At 30.9% G+C, this 20,662-nt stretch overlaps 1 protein-coding gene across 4 annotated transcripts in view; it reads left to right on the forward strand.

The window, feature by feature from the left end:
* The window catches only part of LOC145292141 (uncharacterized), a 506,863-nt gene that overhangs the window by 372,996 nt on the left and 113,205 nt on the right, over positions 1-20,662 (forward strand). Inside the window, exon 2 of one of the 4 annotated variants that reach the window (XM_080138267.1) lies at positions 350-8,185. The exons of the other annotated variants lie outside the window; for them this stretch is intronic. Within the exon in view, the coding sequence (XP_079994393.1) occupies positions 350-353 (4 nt within the window). The 3' untranslated portion in view covers positions 354-8,185. Of the gene's footprint in view, positions 1-349; positions 8,186-20,662 lie in introns of those variants that run through there. 4 annotated transcript variants of the gene reach the window in all.

Genomic DNA, 20,662 nt, shown 5'->3' on the forward strand with positions numbered 1-20,662 from the left:
AAATGATAGTTTGCAGAAATTTAAAAAAAAAAAAAAAAAAAAAATTATTCATAATTGCTCTTTATAATTTTTTTTTTTTTTTTTTTTAAATTAATAACAAGGTAATTCCAGGTCAAATTATCCAATTTATGATTTTGAAAATTTTAGCCTCAGATTTTGTAACTCTCACCACAGATAGACATCATAAAAACTAAGAAATCCTGAAAATATTTTCAAGGAAATCATTTGTAAGCAATTAATAGTAATTAGTTTATTTGATGTGAATTGAGCTATATACAGCACAATTGATTGACTTATTTTTTGTCAGAAAGTCTTCACATTATTAATTTTATTTTTTATTTTTTTGTAGGTAAGTGTCAAATGTCTGCTGATTCTGTTCGGTAATGTATACAAATTCAGTTTCTTTTTGCCTCAACAAATTCCTTCAAATGGTTAGAGAAAACTGGCTACTTGGTTTGTATGTTAACATTAGTTGCATCCCAATAAAGATGGAAACATATCTTCAGGGGTGTATTTTTTTGACCGAGTTTTTGCTGTTCTCTCACAAATGGCATCTATTATTTTTTTTCAAATCTGCACTCCTCACAATCTATGGCAAAACTTCAAAGGCCAGCAATGACTGACCAAGATCTTTCTGATTATCTCTATTCTGATCTTGAGCACATTGTGCAATGGGGTGGGGGGTTATTTTTTATGCAGCTAAAATCAAGCTTCTCTATTTTCATCATAATCGCTCTGACCCCCATCAGGCCCCAATTGAAATGAATCTCATTCATCTTGGGGAAATCCCATGTCTTCACAAGATTCTGGGACTGACTTTCACTTGATCTGAAATGGAACACGTAGATCAAATCTGTTGCCAGACTCACTGGAAAAATGGTTGGATCATTCTACCGTTCCAGTAAGTATCTGACTGCCGATGTAATCCTCTATCTGTAGAAGAGTCAAGTACATCCTAAAATTGACTACTATTGCTATATCTGGGAAGGAGCTGCTCAGCACCCCATATCCTTACTTGATAATTCAAAACTGGCTTCAAAACCTTACAGGTGATGGCCTTTTTCTTTTACCTGCAACTTCTTTCCCACATGAGACGTTGCGAGCCTGGCTCGGCGCTATTATTATTTTTTATTTTTATGGCAAGTGCTTGTCTTAGCTCTAATCTAAGGTCTCCCCTTGCCAAACTTCCACAAAAACACTCTCAACAATTTCCCCCATTCTCTATCTATGCCTAAATCTAAATGCAGATTCCACAAACAAAGCTTCTTTCGCCTGCCTGTGGAACCCTGTTTCACTGGTCTGCTTCCCGGCAGACTTCAGTATGGTAGCTTTCAAGTCCAATGTAATCAAGTTCTTAAATTAAATTTTATTCAACCCTTACACGATTAATGGTTACTACACTACCACTTTACATCTATTAACCCTTCAGGCCTTTGTAAGAGATGGCCTTTTTATAAATAAATAAATTAAAAAAAAAAAAATAGTACTGACCAGTCTGAATGTCACTTCAATGATAATCTAATGAAAACCAGTGGGCCAACATGATTATACCATCAATTAATAATTTAATAGACAAATGATACTAAATTACAAAAAAAAAGCAAAAAAAAAAAGCATATATATATATTAATGGAAATCGCTCCAGACAAGGCATGAAGCCACTTTATGTCAGGAACTAACAGTAAAATACTACTTCAAGATCAAAAACTAACCAACGATAAGTGTTAGAGGGATAGATTATGACCCAAAAAATGGCAATTTTTCCCTCTTTGTCAGAAACCTCGTTCATGGAATATGAAAACTAAAGGAGAAAATAAGGGAAGCAAGAGAAACGAGGTACCCTAAAGTATATCCAAGGTTCAATTTCTTATCTCTTTAATTATTAATAATAATAAAAAAAAAAAAATTAAAATTAATTTTCAGGCAATGCCGGGTTGTAGAATATATAAATTATGACTAGTATTTTGAGGTTGAGCCTTTTCAAATTAATAGGAGCAAGAGTCGAGCATCTCTACTGCTAATTCCAATCCCCTGGTGTTTACATACTGATTATAAACAATGAGTTTCTTGTTCGGGGTTTTTTTTTTTTCCCTTTTGCTTTACTGAAAAATCCTATAAATATCTCGAGTTCTAATGTAAGTACGTGATAAATCTGACGTAAATGTCTGCAAAAGAAGGTATCATCCGTCTTTTTCTCTCTTTAATAGCTTCTGCTTTAAGCAGCTGCATTTTAGCAGATAATTATTCCTGCTTTTAGGTTTTCTCCCTTTAGCTATTGCGCTTCTGCTGGTGGCAACTCAGACCAAGGTTTTTTTTTGTTTTATTTTTTCTTTTAAAAAAAAAAACAAAAACTGAACTTTGCTGACCTTCCAAAAGTAAAACACCTGGGTGTATTGGCATGTCTATTGGGCCTCTCCATTCTGTTTTTGTTTCACAAGTCTGTATTGGTGGGTTAGTGACAACTGTTTCTTTTCGTAAATCGGTCACTCCAAGGCCACTGTTCCTGGTGATTTGCTCGTAGTAGTGTTGTGATAATTATTGGTTGTGCTCAGTCAAAGGTTAAATCAAATTATCCAATGCTTATATAAGTATAATCAATTCCTCACAATCTTTTTTAAGTAGACATCTCTTCTGATATATAAAAACTAGATGTCTACAAAAATAGCTTGTGTTAAAATACAAAGCTGACCTGTCTACCAAAGCTATGGCTACATGTTAAATTTTGAAGAAAAAAAATCTTTTAAAACAAATAACAATTTAATAGTTTGAGATGTTTCTATATTTCAGGAGCATGAAAGAATCAATACTTGACTCTTGTTTGTGAATGTTTTAGATGAGGATTGATAATTTGGATTAGTTGGACTATTGTTTTCATCTTATTCTTATAACATTTCTAGAGATGTAACCTCTGATCTTCTTCAGGATGGCAAAGCTCTAGTGTAACTGATAAAATATTAAATAAAATTCAATTCCAACCAACACTTCTGGAAGTTGAGGGTTCAATCCCCAGTTGCGAATTACTGATGAGTACAATACAGTCTTTGCTCGGAACGAGAGCATGCTACCACCATAGATTAAATGAAGGGTTTCGTTTGATATTCCATACAAATTCTCTACTTTGATAGAAAGATTCCAGAGTTCGACAAGATACACTTGGAGAAAAGAGGTTATATAAGCCGGAACGTTGAGAATAACACTCGGCACTTGATGACGAATGTGAACCCTGCACAAATGTTTGCTAACGTTTGCTTTCCAATAACTGCTCCCTGATGGCACATGTGCAGAAGGTTTTTATTGGTCTATTTAGCCATGAAAAAATGCAAATAAAATATAAACAAGCACAAAATAAAAGTATGAATGAAATTTACCCAGAGAAAAAAAAAAAAACAAAAAAAAAAAGTCAAAACAAAACACACTCGATTTAAAAAAAAAAAAAAAATAAAATAAAAAAATAAAAAATTGTGAAATAAAATAGTGCACTAAAAAAAGTGAAAGAAATATAATTTTGATATAAGTCCGGTATAAGTTAGCTGTTGATTCCAATTTGTACTTGATGTAATTCAATGGATAAATGAACCAATGAAAACCTTTTGCGCATGTGCTGTCAGGGAGCAGTTATTAGAAAGCAAACATTTGTGCAGGGTCCACATTCTTCAAGTACCTAACACTCAAGTTGAGAAATGTAGTCCAAATAATAAACTTTTATCTAAAAAAAATTTAAATGCAAGGCAGGAAATGCTTTCCATTCGTTAATTTGAAAAACTTCAAAATTGCTTTCGAATTTTAGTCACGAAAGTAAAAGCAAATTAACCATTTTAGTTTATTAATAGATTAAAAACTGACATATTTTTACGATTCATATTATTTGGATCCTTCGGACTACTGTCCTCATCTTGAGTATCATTTTCACAATGTTTTGGTTGATGTAACCACCGACTTTCTTCAGGTGTATCTTGTTGGACTCTATCCAGTCATGGCTGATGGAATAAAAGCATGCTACCCCCATGAAGTAAATAAAGGGTTCCGTTCAAAAATTCCGTCCAAAGTTCAACAAGACACACCTAAGAAAGGGTAATGGTTACATCAACCGAAATATTATGAAAATGATACTCCAGATGAGAACAGTAGTCCGAAGAATTCAAATAATGACTAAGCCATTCTCATCTCTGAAATTCAGAAACATGTTTTTACTACTATAATAATTTGAGACTTGAAAGTAACTTTGAATCCTTTAAAACTAATGAAAAGAAATAATTTAGTATGGCTTGAATAAAAACGAAAAGTAAAGTATTGATACTTTTATGCTCTGAAACCAATTTGCATTTCCCTGTGTGCTCCTGTTGTATCAAAGAACTAGAAAATGTCATCAAAAACTATCTACAAAAGATTTTTTTCTGACTAGATATTTTGACTTGATAAATTTGGTAGTTCCTTAGCACAACCATAATACTAGTATCCAAGCACAAAATAAAAGGGAGGTAATTCATCCAAAAGTAGTGAAGATGGTTGTAGTATTAATTAGTGACACAACTATTCTAAATGTTTTTCCTGAATCCAATTCTTTTAAAATCTAAATATTTAGCCACATTTTTTTTCTTACCTGTAGATTACTGTAAAAACCCTTCTAATATTATGCATATATTTTTGCAAAAGTAAAAATACACTGGTAGTTTAAATATTTATCATTTTTATTATTTTGTAGTATCAGCTAAGGAAAATTAATTTTTAAACAAACAAAAACTAAACAGTAAAAAGTATTATTGGTATTGAAAAATGAGCACATATTTTTCTGATTTCAGTATTTAAAAAAAAAAAAAATAAAAAATTCTCGATTCCGATTGTCTCAACAACACTAGTAGTATTAGTATTAATGCAGTTTTCTACTTGTATATGTAAATGAGTAGAAAAATGTTTCTTTTACATTATGCAATTGATTGTGCATGCAAATCTGAAGTTTTAATGATTTGGATGCAAATGCTTCGTAGTGTCCTGAATATTTTTTCCCCTTCATTTATTAATAAAAATGCAAAAAATTTAATTAATGCTGCTTTGGCTTTTTACCTATGTATCATGAATCCATTTTGGTGTCATATCTACACTTCATGATGCAATCTATATCTCCTATTGCAGTCGACATGACACAAGAGCAAGAAAAATGATTCTAATTAATTTTGAAAAGAAAAATTGATTACTGAGCATTCAACCCTAACTCTAATCCTTATGTTATCCTTCAGGTGTGTCCTCACAACTCAGTCTGAAAGGTGACACAGCCAATTATTCAATGAGAAGTCGCTGAAGGCTCAATCTATTATGCTGAACGGACAGATTACATTAATTTAAACCAACTCAATCCCCCCCCCCTTAAAATTATCAGCAAAATTATTGATACAAACACCAGAACATGTATGCAAGAAATTGAAAGATCATGGTTAGATGTGAACATTCGAATATTGAAAAAAATAAATAAATTAGATGTGTATGGTATAAATAGTTTTTCTTTTAGATATCGAGTCAAGGTAGCAAATGATTGTATGCCGGCATATATAGGTATATCTTTTTTTTTTTTTTTTTTTTTTTTTTTTACGTAGGCATCCCCACTTATCAAGGCCAAGAGGCCACTCGAGGACAAGGGTTAAAGAGTGTACAGTAGAAATTGGACAATATAGTAATCGTTAGTAATGGAAATTCGGTAAATTTGTTAACTTATATGGAACGGCTCATCAACAACTTCGTTATGTTAGACTTGAAGACAACCATATTGTAGTCAGCTGGAAAGCAAGAAAACGGAAGACAATTCCATAGGCGTGCAGTTCTAAGAAAGAAACTTTGCTCATGGAATCTACGTTTAGGTTTAGGCACAGATAAAGAGTGGGGGAAACTAGTGATAGTGTTTTCTGCTAGACGGGTGTTTGTAAAAGTTTGGCAAGGGGGGACCATAGATTGGAGCTCAGCCAAGCACTTGCCATGAAAATAACGATAAAGCAGAGACAAACTCGCAACATCTCTTCTGTGAGAGATTGCAGGAAAGAGAAAAGGACATCCCCTACGAGGCTACAAAGTCTATTTTGAACTCTATCAAGGAAGGATAAGTCCTTTGTAGCAGCTCCTGCCTAAATATGGCAACAGTGCTCCATCTATTATGTCTATAAAAAAAAGTTAAGTTTAATAACTATTATATGACAAGATTATATAACACTTTTAATTTTAAAAAAATCTTTTTAATTTTTGTATAAATTTTTTAAATTAAAAACAAATTCAATTTAAAGAAAAAAATTTTCTTAATTTAAAATGCTTTTATTTTCAAAACTTAAAATTAACACTTTATATTACCAAAAATGTTTTTGAATCTCCAGGATAGAAATAAATATTGCAGATGAAATCGAGCTCAATGGTTAATTCTTGAGTTAGAGCTTGTATAGTATATTTGCAGTTTTTGCAAAACTCCCTACACGTATTTAGAAAAGGCCAATATAACTGGGTAGCATACAAAACTTATGACATAATTAGCATCGGTAATTATATTTTTAAAAATTCAACACAACCATATTTATCCTTGTGTACATGTTTAAGAAATTTCCAATTCATTCATATAATTGTAGCTTTTACTACATTATTGTGAAAGTGATAATAAATTAAAAATTTCTTGAACGTATGTACATAATGACATTTTTTAATGTTTTGGAGCATGGTTACAAAAAATGTAAAATTTTGTATTCGAAGGAAAAAAGATTTTCTCTCAGTTTGTGCAAGGACTTTATACTGTAGTAGTGATTTAAAAAAAAAAAAAAAAAAAAAAAAAATTGCATCTCTCCGGCATTGCTGGAATCCAGAGCCTTGAAGTCCAGGTAGAAGATTGCATTAGGAGTCTGATACTCTAGAATAATCCAACTGTTTTTCCAGTAACAACCTAACAGAATTCGTCCTTCAAACTTAACATTCACAGACAAAATAAACTAGAACAAATATATTGAAGACATTGCAAAGGCTGCTGCAAAGAAGTCAAATTCTTTTTACCAATGCTAGAAAATTACTCTCACCTGAGAGTATCCTGTATCTTTACAAAGCCACAATTCACCCTGGCATTGTGTATTGTCATATCTTGGCTGGTGCATCCACTAGTAGTTTTTCCTTTGGTGAATCCAAAAAAGAATCTTAAATCTAATACCACACTATCAACCAAGCTTAACCCCTGTCCCATTGTCACAATGTTGGATCCCTGTAAGTACTTCATTGGAGTCTGCTCTGAACTCCTTGTACTTGTACCCCCTCGATATACATACCTCTGACAAATCTGTCTAGCAGCAAAATATCACCCTTTACTGTAAAGGTCTACTCTAATAGTTTGTTTCGTCAGACTGATAGACTTTGTAATTCCCTCTCTGCTTCCTGCTTCTATTAACATACAGAAGTTAAAATGTAATGTGAGCAAACTTCTCACTCCTCCTCTTACATAGTCCCCTGTAGATATGGTCTCAAATAGTAACTTAAAGCAATATACCTTGTTTGGATGAACAAGAGTATTAAAAAAACTTTGGCAGCAGATATAAATATATATAATGAAGCCTTTGTAAGAGTTTGTAAATCTATAAGAGAAACTGCTAGGAATGCTATTTTATGAAGCGTTCAACATAATAAACATACAAGAGTGAAGTGAGGTTTTTTTAAAGTTATTCTTGAAGAGAGTAAAGTGTTTCATACTCCTGAAATTTTTGACATTTTGAACATGATTCCTAGCATTGAAGACAACGTGGATGTAATGTACTATGTCTTGTTTCAATCAAAGGGTAGAATAATATTGTGCCATCCTCAGGTACTCACTGCATCATAGTTTTTCACTGTAACTAGACAAGCAAGTGCCTCAAGTGAAGATCGAAACTCTACTGCCAAGTTGACAATCTGTGCTATCTAAATGTCAGTCATATGCCACAAGAAAGCTAGTTCTCCATTTGTTTGCATGAATAGCCTAGAATTTTATTATTTAAAAGAAAAAAAAAACATGGAATTAATTCCCATTCAGATTTTTTTTTTTTTTTTCAAACGCCGGAATTTGCTTTATAGTTGAATAGTTGAAGATTACTAAACAACAACTCAGAGATGAATGGATGTTCCTCAAAACACCGCTAGAAAGTTTATCTGGAATAAAAAAAAAATAAAAAAAGAGATATGTAAAGTCTGCAAAAACAAATTAAACCCCCCCCCCCAACTTATTGCAGTGTTAATACATAATACACAAAGTGTTAAAAAAGACGAAAACAAATTAAACACTGACATAATCATCATAATTTAGCCCCCTCCCTTCCCTCCTCCGCTCGTTTTTCACAAATCCTGTCTCCATAACATTTGATGACAAATCGTATATCTTCTACAAATAACTATATATGAAATAGCATTGGGAAAAAAAAAAAAAAAAAAAAAATCGGTGTAGATCTGTGTTGTTGCTTTATACACATTAACAAGTTTTCTTGTTAAATACACTGTATCTACTTTTATACAATTATATTAAATAAAAATGTCCAATAATTAATCCATAAAATGATTTGTCATGTCTGATTCTAATTGTTTATATTTTCTGTTTGATGCATGCATTCTAAACTATTGATTGTTTTGCTTCTCACCTATTTTTTTTTTTTCTCAATTAGATGTCAGAAACATTTCTTGCTGATACTATTAAAACGCTCCTAAGCTCTTGTCTTGTCTACCTGAGAAGATAATAGGATAACAATTGAATCATTCTCTTTGCAATTCAGATGTGAAACTGCACTAGCTAACCTCCTCAGTTTTTTTTTTTTTCTTGCTTGTAAGATGCCTGTCTTATGTTAAGTGCCAGTGATTTTAGCTTAAGTGGTTTGGTTTTATTTTATGGCATATCAATCCTTTTTGGGTTATTTAATGTTAAATCTAGTAGTTTTGGAATAAGTTTTTAGATTTTCAAATATTTATTCATGATAGGTTGTTTTGTAGAGGAAAATTTGTATTTGGCTTTGTAGAACATGATTGAGTTTTGGGAAAGGGAGGGGTAATAAAAAAAAACAGTGCTTGATGCATTAGCCTTATCTGGTAGCATCAGGTTAGTTTCAATGGAAATTATCTGTATCTACCTGGTGTTGCCCAGGAATCTTTGTACTTTCATTTTTGTTCTTCACACCACTCTTCTGCCCTGCTGCTTCTCTCTTAATTTCTGTGATTCTTTTTTTTTTTTTAACAATCCAATGAAGAAATCTGACATTTGCAATTAAGTCGATCAGATGCCTTACAAAATGTTAAAATTTAAATCCCATAACTGTTTGAGAGATTTTCCGTTTTTTATAACAATTTTTGGCCTTTTGCCCAAGAACAAAGTGTAGTACCTGTTCTAATACACTTTTTCTGTCCTTGGTCAGTGGTAAAATCCTTCTAGACCGAGACAATTTTAAATTTTGTTCCTATCCTATGTGCCCCTTTTTAGGAGCTGAATTATCCCTACCTTAAAAACTGACCTTGTGCCTAACAACAACAATAATAAGGTAAGTAAATAGGAACAATAAAATATACGTGATACAAAATATTCATTTTTTTTAATCATACTGTTGTGAAGTTTGACTCGGTTACCCAACCTACTGTTTCTTTTCATTATTGCATTAATTGAATAAAATTGTATGAAATCATAACATAGTTAACAAAAAATGAATTTTAAGTTACACGTTTGAACATGAATTGCCACCCAAACGATAATTTGTCTAGCAGTCTTATGCTATAGGTGCCCAAATGCTACACTTGTACCGCCTCAACGTGAATACTTCCTCCAAGAAACGGCAAAGTTCCACTCCTTTACTGTAGAAATTCCTAAATGTCTGAAAACTTTGTACTCTATTAGCTTCCTTCCTTGAACCGCTTACTTTTGAAATTTCTTGACTGTTTCTTTGACAGTATCAACATGCAAAAATTTAAATGTACCGTGAACATTTTGCTGCACAACTTTCCATTTAGGATAAAAATTTGTGTTTTAATGTGTATTTACTTTGAAAATAGACATTAAAAAAAAATGAATTGAAAGAATATTTTCATGTTTGCTAGTTTAAAAATATATAAGACATTTGTAAAAATAAAATGAGATCACTTTTATTCTCTAGAAAAATTATATTGGCAGAATGCCTCCTACTGGTGGACTGACATTGATTAGCATACCAAAAAAGAATTGCCCAAATATCACCTCTCCTGGAAGGGATGATTTAAGTATCTAGGTAAAAAAAAAAACACAAAAACAAAAAAAAACAATGGAAAAGACATTTTTAAAAAAGAGGATGAGATTTTCCCAATTAAAACCTAGCATTAGCAAAGATCTCTGATTGTATTAATTAATATTGGAAACGCAATCCATTGGAATTATTCAGCCGTTCACATAAACTAAATAATTACAAATCTTTACTTCAAACATGTTTGCTTAACACCAATTTGTATGAAATGATTGAAAAGTTGATTTACCAGATGAGCCACAACTTCATTTTTCCAAGTTTACAACTAGCAAAGTAGTCTTAGTTATCTCCCTTTGTCTTTGTAACACTTGCAAATATACAGGTGACATTAACATAATCAATAATTCAAGCTGCATGCATTTTTTTTTTTTTTCATTTAAGATAATGATCCACATTACATAAAATATAAATCGATGAAGAAATGAACTCTTTCAATGTTTGTTCTAGAAAGATGAATACATTTTTTTTTTCTATTCAGATCTTTTTTTTTTTTTCCTTTAATAGAAAACGAATATCAATTGTTGCCTTGTTTTTCTTCAAACTATTGCCCTCACCATTCCTATTTTTTGACTATACAGAATGTTTCTTTATATATTTTTAAGTCAGCATATGAGTTTACAATTATTTTTGGCGTTTGTCCAGAATTCCCTCATTAAATAACAAAAATAAAAAAAAATCATATGTATGTATCCGTGACAAAACGAAAATATCAATTTTATTTTTAAATAAAACCAAATTTTAAGTATCCGATGAGTGACTCTCACCTGCTATTTTGAAAAATCTTTATAAAAATGAAACTAATTGATTAATTAATGATTTTTTGAATATGAATTTTTTTCCCAAAATTTAGACTACCTGAATCATTAAAAATAGATCTAAAGCTCAATTTTTTTAAAACTTCATAGCTGTTTGAAGTTGAATGATACATTAGGAAATTATGCCAAATTATGAATTTCCGGACATAGTTTTCAGAGAAAATACATAATGATCACAATTTTTAAACATTGATGACTCTTTCTATATATGTAGGGCACAATATTAATATTAAGCAACATTTTAAACATTTTCACCAAAATAGGAACAAAAATGTTTTAAGTTGTAAGAATTAAAAGAAAAAAAAAAAAAGTCAGACAAAGTTCATATATATATTTTGGCAAGAAGTTGCAAGCTTTGTGACGATTGTTCCTGCAAGTTAGGTATTTAGTGATGTCAGAACATTAGATGAACGTTAATTACAATTTGATAAATCGTTTGAAATTTTCTAATGGGATCCACCGTTTATATTTATAACATAGCCACATTTCAAGGGGGGGGGGGTAGAACCCCCCCCCCCTTTTTTTTTCTAAAACATTTAGAAAATTGAATTTTTTTTTATTTCTATTATGTGGAGAATTAAATGATTTTTAATTAGCTAACTATTTTCAGCCAAAATATTTTTTATCTAAAATGTGGATTTATTTTTCTTGATTATTGTTTGTTATGAACACACAGTTCTGTCAAAATGTCCTCTGACCTTCAGATATATTGCTCATCCATGGAAATTCTTTTTATAATCATATTCAGTGCTGAACATTTGTGTATGCAGATTCATAACCTGCAGTTACTTACTTCCAGCCGTGTCCTAAATATTATAATTACTTTTCTTTTTTTTTTTCTTAGTTTTTCAAACAAGACATATTGCCACTTAGAACATAAGGGACTACTATTTGGGATTGTATTGAGGACTATGAAGAGTTGAGCAGCAAGATTTGTTCACATTACATTTAAACTTCTGCAGCTTAGTACAGTCAGAGAAACAGGAAGGAAATTCCAAAGTCTAACAGTCTGAGTGAAGAAACTATTAGAGTAGAAGGCTTTCTCAACAATGAAGGGTGGATTTTTACTATTTGCTGGGAAAGTCGGGATTTTGTATGTCGAAGGGGGCACAAGTACTACGAGTTCAAAACACATTCCATTAAAGTACTTGAAAAGCTGGCAAAGGGATGAAACCTGGACAGAGGTTGGATCTGGGTTGACAGTGTAGGACATATTAGATTTGAAACTTTTTTTTTTTTTTTACTCTAAGAATGGACGACAAGTGGTAAATGCCCCAGCCCATTGGCAACAATACTCCATGCATGGGCGAATTATAGCTTTCTAAAGATATAGGATACTCTCTACTGTGCTAGAAAATTACACACCAGAGGGAGCCCACCTTCTTTGTAGCAGCCTTGGCATTGCCCTCAATGTATTTGTTCCAATTTGCTTCCTTAAGCATTTTGTTTTATATTGTACATGCTCTGCTATATGAACCATGTTGAGTTGTTAGATTCAAACTTGCGTCTTGTTTGTTAAAGCATTGTTTCCTTCTAAGATTAATTGTGGCTGGTTTCCATCTGTAACTGTTCAACTATTAGAAAGTAAAACTGTTCATAAGAGTTTTTTTAATTCTCTCCCTGTAAAACGCTATGGGGTGGCTATTGATTTATTCAAGAGCCATGAAAGCTGCCATTTTCTATGTATGCTTCTTGCATACTTAAATCTAAGGAGTTGGTGATTTTGAAGTCTTTTTTTCGACAATCATGCATTATATGGCATAAGTAATCACATGGAACATTGTATTTGGATTGTCTAAATAAAGATGATGCAAATAATCTATATTAGTAAGAATACAAAACAAATATAAATAAATAAAAAAAAAAATGCATGGAGTATTGTTGCCAATGGGCTGGGGCATTTACCACTTGTCGTCCATTCTTAGAGTAAAAAAAAAAAAAAAAGTTTCAAATCTAATATGTCCTACACTGTCAATCAAGATCCAACCTCTGTCCAGGTTTCATCCCTTTGCCTGCTTTTCAAGTATTTTAATGGAATGTGTTTTGAACTCATAGCACTTGTGCCCCCTTCGACATACAAAATCCCGACTTGCCCAGCAAATAGTAAAAATCCATCCCTTCATTGTTGAATTCCATAGATGCCAGAAAGCCTCCTACTCTAATATATTGTATTAATAAAGGTGATTCTACGTAGCTCATTCCACCGTTATTTGCTTTAGTTTATGTTGATCCGTTGCACTTCTCCATTCTATTGCTTACTATAAATTACCTTTTTATATACACATTAAACACTGCTTTAGGCTAACTATATTAACCTCTTAATCAGTATTATATTTCTCTAATCTGTCTGTTCCACTTTCTTCCCGGAAACTATTGGGCTTCCGAAATAGCTAAAATTTTGTATGGACCAGGTGCAAAAACAACAACAAAAAGAAGAACTAAGTATTACGTTATTGGTTTGATGTACAGTTAGGGATTAGTAGTTCAATGCAAAAATGAGCACAAATTTAACCATATTCAACCATCAGTTTGGCATAAAGCACTAATTTTCAGTAAACAGGCTAACGTTTCGGAAAAAGCATAGTATTAACATATACCAGCATCTAAAACGGACATGAAACCGAATATAATGATCCTTCTCTCAAAAGTTCAGATAAAAGTTCCATAATAAATAATCTAAATTATATCCCCCCACCACCCCCACTTTAAGTTCTCTTTATATTTGTATAAACATTTATAATAGGAAAGCTTAAATACTAACAAATGCTAGAATACAAAAAAATAAAATCTTATTTTGAACCCGTTTTTATAACTCGAAAATAAAAATGAGATCCGCACATGATTTGAACTTGTGTTTAGAACGAGATACCATATTTAACTGATGTAGCTTTATATCATTCGGTCAATCAAGTGAAGATTTAATTTCCACAGATAACTTAAATCATCTACTTTGTGGATAATACCTATTTTTACTATGATTATTACTAACCCTTTACTCCTGAGGATGTGTGTCAAGTGGTAAATATTGTGGAGGGATTTGAAGTATTTGTACAAATTTAGTCTTCGTTTCACGTAGGTGCATTTGCTAAGTAAATTGAAGTAAAAAGGTCTCTTCACAGACTCAGGTTCGAATCGTCTTATTGTTCTTGGTGCATTTTTTATTTTCATAGGATAAGTAGCAATTCATTTCAAGATTGTATTATCTATACACACATCTAACACACACGCACACAGACTGTGTTATAACACAACGTATTAGCAGAAATGTTTGTTTACCATCTTCATCATATTCGCTTTAACGTTTTACATGCTATCATGTAGCAGTGTCAGATGTCGCCATTAAAAATGAGTGATAAAATTTGAATAATCAGACTCACTATCTTTCGAAGATTATAACTACTTGAAAAATGTCATTTAAACCCTATTTTTTTTTTTTCAATAAAAGGAGCAAAGATCAAATTTTAAAATAATAAAAGGTTTAATAGAAAAATATGCAATTTTTTTTTTAAATCAGTTTTCTTTAAAAAAGATTTCAAGAAAATCAACAAATTTTAACTTACTTCGAATATAAAAATATATATAAATTCCAAAAAATCACTTGCCTATAAAAAAATAATCAATGGGTGCTTCCATTCATTAAGAATTTGATTTAATTTTAAGAATTTGTTTTAAATTAGATTATTTTATTTATTGATCTTTTATCTTCAATTTGTGATATATAAACCTTAGGTGAGAAAATTTATTTTCTTTTTAATAGGCATTTCAAAATGAGGGTGGAGGTGAATTAAAAACTTTGTCTAGAATATTATATTCAGTTTACTGGAAAGAGCATAAAATTTCACATTTAAAAGTGAAAATATCTTAAATATTGAACCCATAGAAAATTTTTGATAGATTTTTAAATTGAAAGAATTGAAAAAAAATTTAATTCGTAAAATTCAATTCATTGCGTAGAAAAAAAATGGCTGCATGAGCGCGCGTATGCACTTTGTAAACAATTAATTAATTAAAAAAAAAAAATTCTATTTTTAAAACTTTAATAGTTTATTTTGGAAGTTATATTCCATAAAGAAATTAAACAACCCGCTTAAAAAAAAAAAAAAAAAAAATTATGCGTTTTGTATATTTTATTCGCAGTTTTGTGTTAAGGGTGTCAAAAAATTCACCCAAAATTCTGACATGTGTTGGTGGACCGTTTTGCTTTTATATATATATATATATATATATATATATATATATATATATATATATATATATATATATATATATATTTATTTATTTAAAGGAGATTAGAATAATAGTCTAAAGAGCTAAGTGTATTTTAATGTAATAGTGAAATTACTAGTTTAATTAAAATACAGGAAATGCTCGTTGTAATTTAGATATATAATAAGCTCGATAGTTAAATGTCCTAATGTCTGTACGATAATTGACTTTGTTGTTGTTCCTTCTTATGAAACTGATTTTTAATTTAATTAAAATTTGATTTTTAAATTTTAAATTTTTTTTTAAATTTTTAAATTATAAATCACATTACTTATATATATATATATATATATATATATATATATACATACTGACATTCAAATTATCCTACCTTTGGCCAGGTCTTTATTATCTCCCTTTCTTAAGTCCATTCTTATCACTTTTCCTTTTCTCTGTGAACAGAACACGCTATCTTAAATCTCTCTAACTGAAAAACTTTCTATTTTTACATCGATTTTTCCTACTCTGTACGGTCCTGGATATGACCTAAAACTATATCCGATGGTGAGGCCCCACCTTGCGGACTTTGGGGAGTGTGGAGCCACCCTTTAATTGCCATTGCTCCCAGGTCCACTCTGACCTGGAGTGGTAGTACCTGTTAGGGTCCCAACTATGGGTTAAATAGAATCTGACGTAAAAAAATTTTTTTTTAAAATACTCAATTCCTCAAAATAACTAGATTCGGCATTAAATAACCTGAGTTGGTTGATATGCCGTAAATCAACCAACCAACCTACTCTGTACGCCTCTCCCAGATTTAATCTTTTTAGGTAATCAGATCTAAGTTCCCTATATTCGAAATTTGACACCTTCTGAAAAAGGATATATCAATAATAATGATTGAAAAATAGACCTATTTACTATAGGTACCTCCAACGCACGCCAGTTTACCCCCTCCCTCTTTATGTAACACGATGTAATCGTAATTTACTATTATCATAACTTTTTTACCATTTAATAGAAAAAGCTTCAAATAAACTAATATTTAAAAAATTTTTTTTACAGCATACAAAAAGAAAATGCGGGACAAAAATCGTGTTTACATTAACGACGCTTTAAAATAACGTTCCTATGTAGTGATGTTTTTTAAGCCGTCCGCCGCCACAGCGCCACACACCCATGTTTTAAAAATCTAGTAAAAATCAAATAATCATATTTTCCTGAAATTTTCTATATTCAATCATTATTAAATTGACTTGCACATTAAAAGTAAGTTTTGTTAAATATATTAGCGGAAATAGTTTTTTTTTTTAAGGTGCCCCCCCCTTCAAATATTTCATGGTTCGAAAACTAAGCAAAATAAATGTGTGTTGATAAGTTTCAACATTTTTTTAAAGCTGAAAAGATCAAATAATTAAAAAATAATTATGTATTATAAAATTCTGTTATTTATTTCACTTGATTTTTTTTTTTTTTTTTTTAATAACAAGTTTCCAATAAAAAAAAAATATATTCATATAAAAAAATAATTAGACTATTGAGATAATAAAAATTGTAAATCCAAAATCAACCTTAAAAAAATTCGTTTTGATTTTATTTAAATTGATAGAGGGTGGTCCTGGTCCTTATGTTTGGCGCTTTTTTTTTTCTTTCAAAAATGCATGGAGGCTTGTAAAGAACGTTATTTTTAAATAAATGTGTCAACATAATACGTTAAAATTAATTTTATTTTATTAACTCTAGTCTGTGTAGTTCGTTAATGTAATTGTTTTACGAAAGGTAAGTTTTATATTATTTTTTATTCATAGCAAAAAAAAAAAAAAAAAAAAAAAAAAAAAAAATTTTTTTTTTACTCCATTAATAATAACGCGAACGCTTATCCATAGAAATTAACACAAACACACGAAATGGTGACATCACTATTAAAATGTGTACTACTGACGTTTTACACATCGCCGTACCTAATTTACTAAGTAAAGAATTAGAAGAAAAAAAATAAGGGTTAAGCAATTATTTTTTTTATATAAAGTGGAAATTCACTTTGAACAGCCACTTGTAAACAAATACTTAATAACACAAAAAACCTATTTTAAAAATAAACATCTTATTTTCGTATTTCAAGGTTTGCAGACTTTAAATAAGAGTTGTTCCCCCTTTAAACTCGTTACAAGTTATTTCCCTTGTTTTGTTGATGCATTTTGTTGATGCATTTTGTTTTATAAATCGCGTTATGAATGATATTTAATTGAATATTTGCTTGGACATTTAAAAGAAAACATTGACTTATAAAATAATTATGTATTTATGATTAATGATAGTTTGAGATGTTCTCAACAACAACAATAATCTTACGTATGAGAAAAACATTTACCAATCACACAGTCATAAAAAAAAAAAAATTAATAAGCCAATTTGGGAATGCATTTCAACAAAGAAACAACAGTGGAGATTGACAACGCACAATGCAGTTTTAAATTGTTCAGATGAGGTATGAATGTTTCTATTTTGATTTTTCGGATAATTATTCTCATCCTGGGTGTTATTGACACGATGTTTATTGTTTCGGTTGTTGAAACCTATCTTCGTCGGGTGTAAATATATAAATAACAATAAACAAATATTATATAACAAAATAAATAAATAAATACGCCCAACCCAAGGTAGATAATCCCCACCCAAAAACTTTTTCTTAGAGTCGCCTCCCTTGCACTGTTAAAAAAAAAAAAAAAAATGGAGTTTATGCTCGACGAACGTTGTAGGTTTCAATGACTGAAACGTTGTGCCAAAAACACCCAAGATAAGAATAATTGTCTGAACAATCAAAACAATACATAATGCTTTGGTTTGATGTTTTGATATGCAAAGAACACGGACGTTAAAATTGTGAACGTTGTGTTGCCGAGCATCGTTCATTCATTTCGTGTGATTGTTGTTGGCATTCGTTATTCTTTCTAGAAGAGACCACGTGAAATGAAAATAAAAGTGCTTCTGGGGAACGAACTGGATTCGAACCTGGTACGTTTACGTTGTCATTGACGACAATCACCGTTATCTTCCGGTTGTCTCGTACAAAGGCAGGTAACATCAGTAATATTAATATTAATAGGTAAACTTTATAAAATAAAAATTTGTTATCGGAATACACAGTGCATTATAAGAGTTTAATTCTATTGAAGTACCAGTAGCAGTGATAAAAATGTGTATCCATACATTAACATTCGAGGAATGTTTCGGTTCGTTTTTAATCCAAAACTTTTTTTTTTCTTTTTTTTTTAATTGATGTTTGAACATTTCCTTCGGATGAAAAATTAATTTTAAAAAGAAAAAAAAAAAAAAAAACTTTATAGTGGACTGGTGGATACATTATATATATCCCCCAGTCGTACAAAATGATTTGAATTGGGAAAGGAAAAATGAATTGAGAAAGAGACGAAGTACGTGTTAAATTGAATTAAACGAACTAGGATTTATTTCGCGAAGAAACAAGTGAAAGAAAAGGGTACAACACGTGTTCATGTCCGTGTTCGTCTCTTGCTGTTTACTGGTGTGGAGGAAAGTCTATTGTAATATATAGAGAGAGAGAGAATGAGAGAAAGTCAGTCCAGTTTGGTGTGCGTCTCTCGCTGTTAGCTGGTGCCCCATACATAGTAGTAGGTGGCGTGAGGCATGCGCCGCCCGAAAGGGAGGCAGCTAGTTCGTCGAACCTCTCAGTTCGAGAGCTGGTCCAGAAAAAAAGGGCTGGAAACAGCTGGTCTCTTGCTTTCATAATTGTTTCCGGCGGTCTTTTGCGCATGTGTGGATTTCCTTTGGAAGGGAAGTGACGTTGTCCATCTGTGCGTACGTTAGCATGTGTGGACGTGTATGTTTGTGTGCGCGTATGTATATGACAAGTAATATGGTTTGAGATGTGAACGAGTGTTTTTGTGAGACTAGGAAAGGCTCCCACAACTTTTGCAGGAGTTTTTTGCTTTGTCATTGTTCAGACAGCATCTTCTTATTGAAACACGTCTTAATTAAATTTAATTAAATCTATTTATAGCAAGTAAGCTACACAGAAGCATTTGTTACATTGCCATAGCAGCGACTAAAAAAAAAAAAAAAAAAAAATCACGCACGGTATATCTTAGCCTCATGGGTAGAGTTTTCAGTGGTTCAGTAAAGCTACGATGGATGATCAAATTAATGTATGGTATCTTTTTTATGCTCTTTCATGTGCAGTTGAGCACTGCTGGTCATTTTTTTCTATACTTAAATAAAATTTAAAAAAAAATACATTTTTTTCTTTTTCTCACTCACACATACACAATCAGTAATTATCACTACCTACACTGATACTTGCGTAAAAATGAAACAAGATAAAACTGATTAATATTTATAAAAATATAGAAATCCTTCAACTAGGATTAGGCATCATTAAGAGAATTATAAGCTGCCAGTTTTAGCATAAAGCAATCTTCCAACATCTCCAGTTCAAAACTAATTTTCTGTATTTGTTCTCTTGCTTCGATATTATGTAGAACTTAATTCTCTTTCCTTTCCCCGTGATAATTCATGGTGGCCTAGATGTGTCAGAATTTTTTTGGAATTTTTGACATCTTTAACACAAAATTGCAAATGAAATATACAAAACTCGTAATTTCTCTTTTTAAAGTGGTTTGTAATTTCTTGATGGAATATACTTCCAAAATAAACTATTAAAATTTTTTTTTTTTTTTTTTTTTTTTTTTAATAATAGAAATATTATTTTATTTTTTTGAAAAACAGTGTTTACAAAGTGCCTGTGCGTGCTCATTTAAAAACAAATATTGCATATTTTCTATCCAACCTTTCATTATTTTAAAATTTGGTCTTTGCTCCTTTTATTGAAAAAAAAAAAAGGATTAGGATTTAAATTACATTTTTTTAAGTAGTTATAAGCTTCGAAAGATAGTAAGTCTAATTATTCAAGTTTTTATCACATTTTTAATGCCGATTTCTGACACTGCTAATGGTGGCCTAGGGTTTGAATACTGGATTGCAGAGACAAAGGTGCCTTTATGACTGGATTTGAATCCTTCAACTGACAGTAATTATCACTTTATACTGATTATTGCATAAGTATGAAATATTAGTGCCTGCAAGTAAAAATTATATAATATCAATTAATAACTAATGTTAATTGCAAGCAAAAGATTTTTAAAAAATAAATAAAAAAGAAACTAATGTGAACAAACCATCAATTCGAAGTTAAAATACTTAATCTAAAATTAAAAGAAAATAATCATTTTGTATATTAATTTTTTTCCTATAAATCTAATCTAATGAACAAACCTCATTATATCTACTATGGTGAATAGTAGTGTTGTCTTGTGCAATTATTCCTTCTCCTCTTTCAAAACTCCGTTTCTTTGAAGCTCATCAAAAAACATT

Source organism: Euprymna scolopes, chromosome 13 (assembly GCF_053919585.1).
Source record: "Euprymna scolopes isolate OS-2025 chromosome 13, ASM5391958v1, whole genome shotgun sequence".
In the NCBI taxonomy this organism is placed as follows: Eukaryota; Metazoa; Mollusca; class Cephalopoda; order Sepiida; family Sepiolidae; genus Euprymna; species Euprymna scolopes.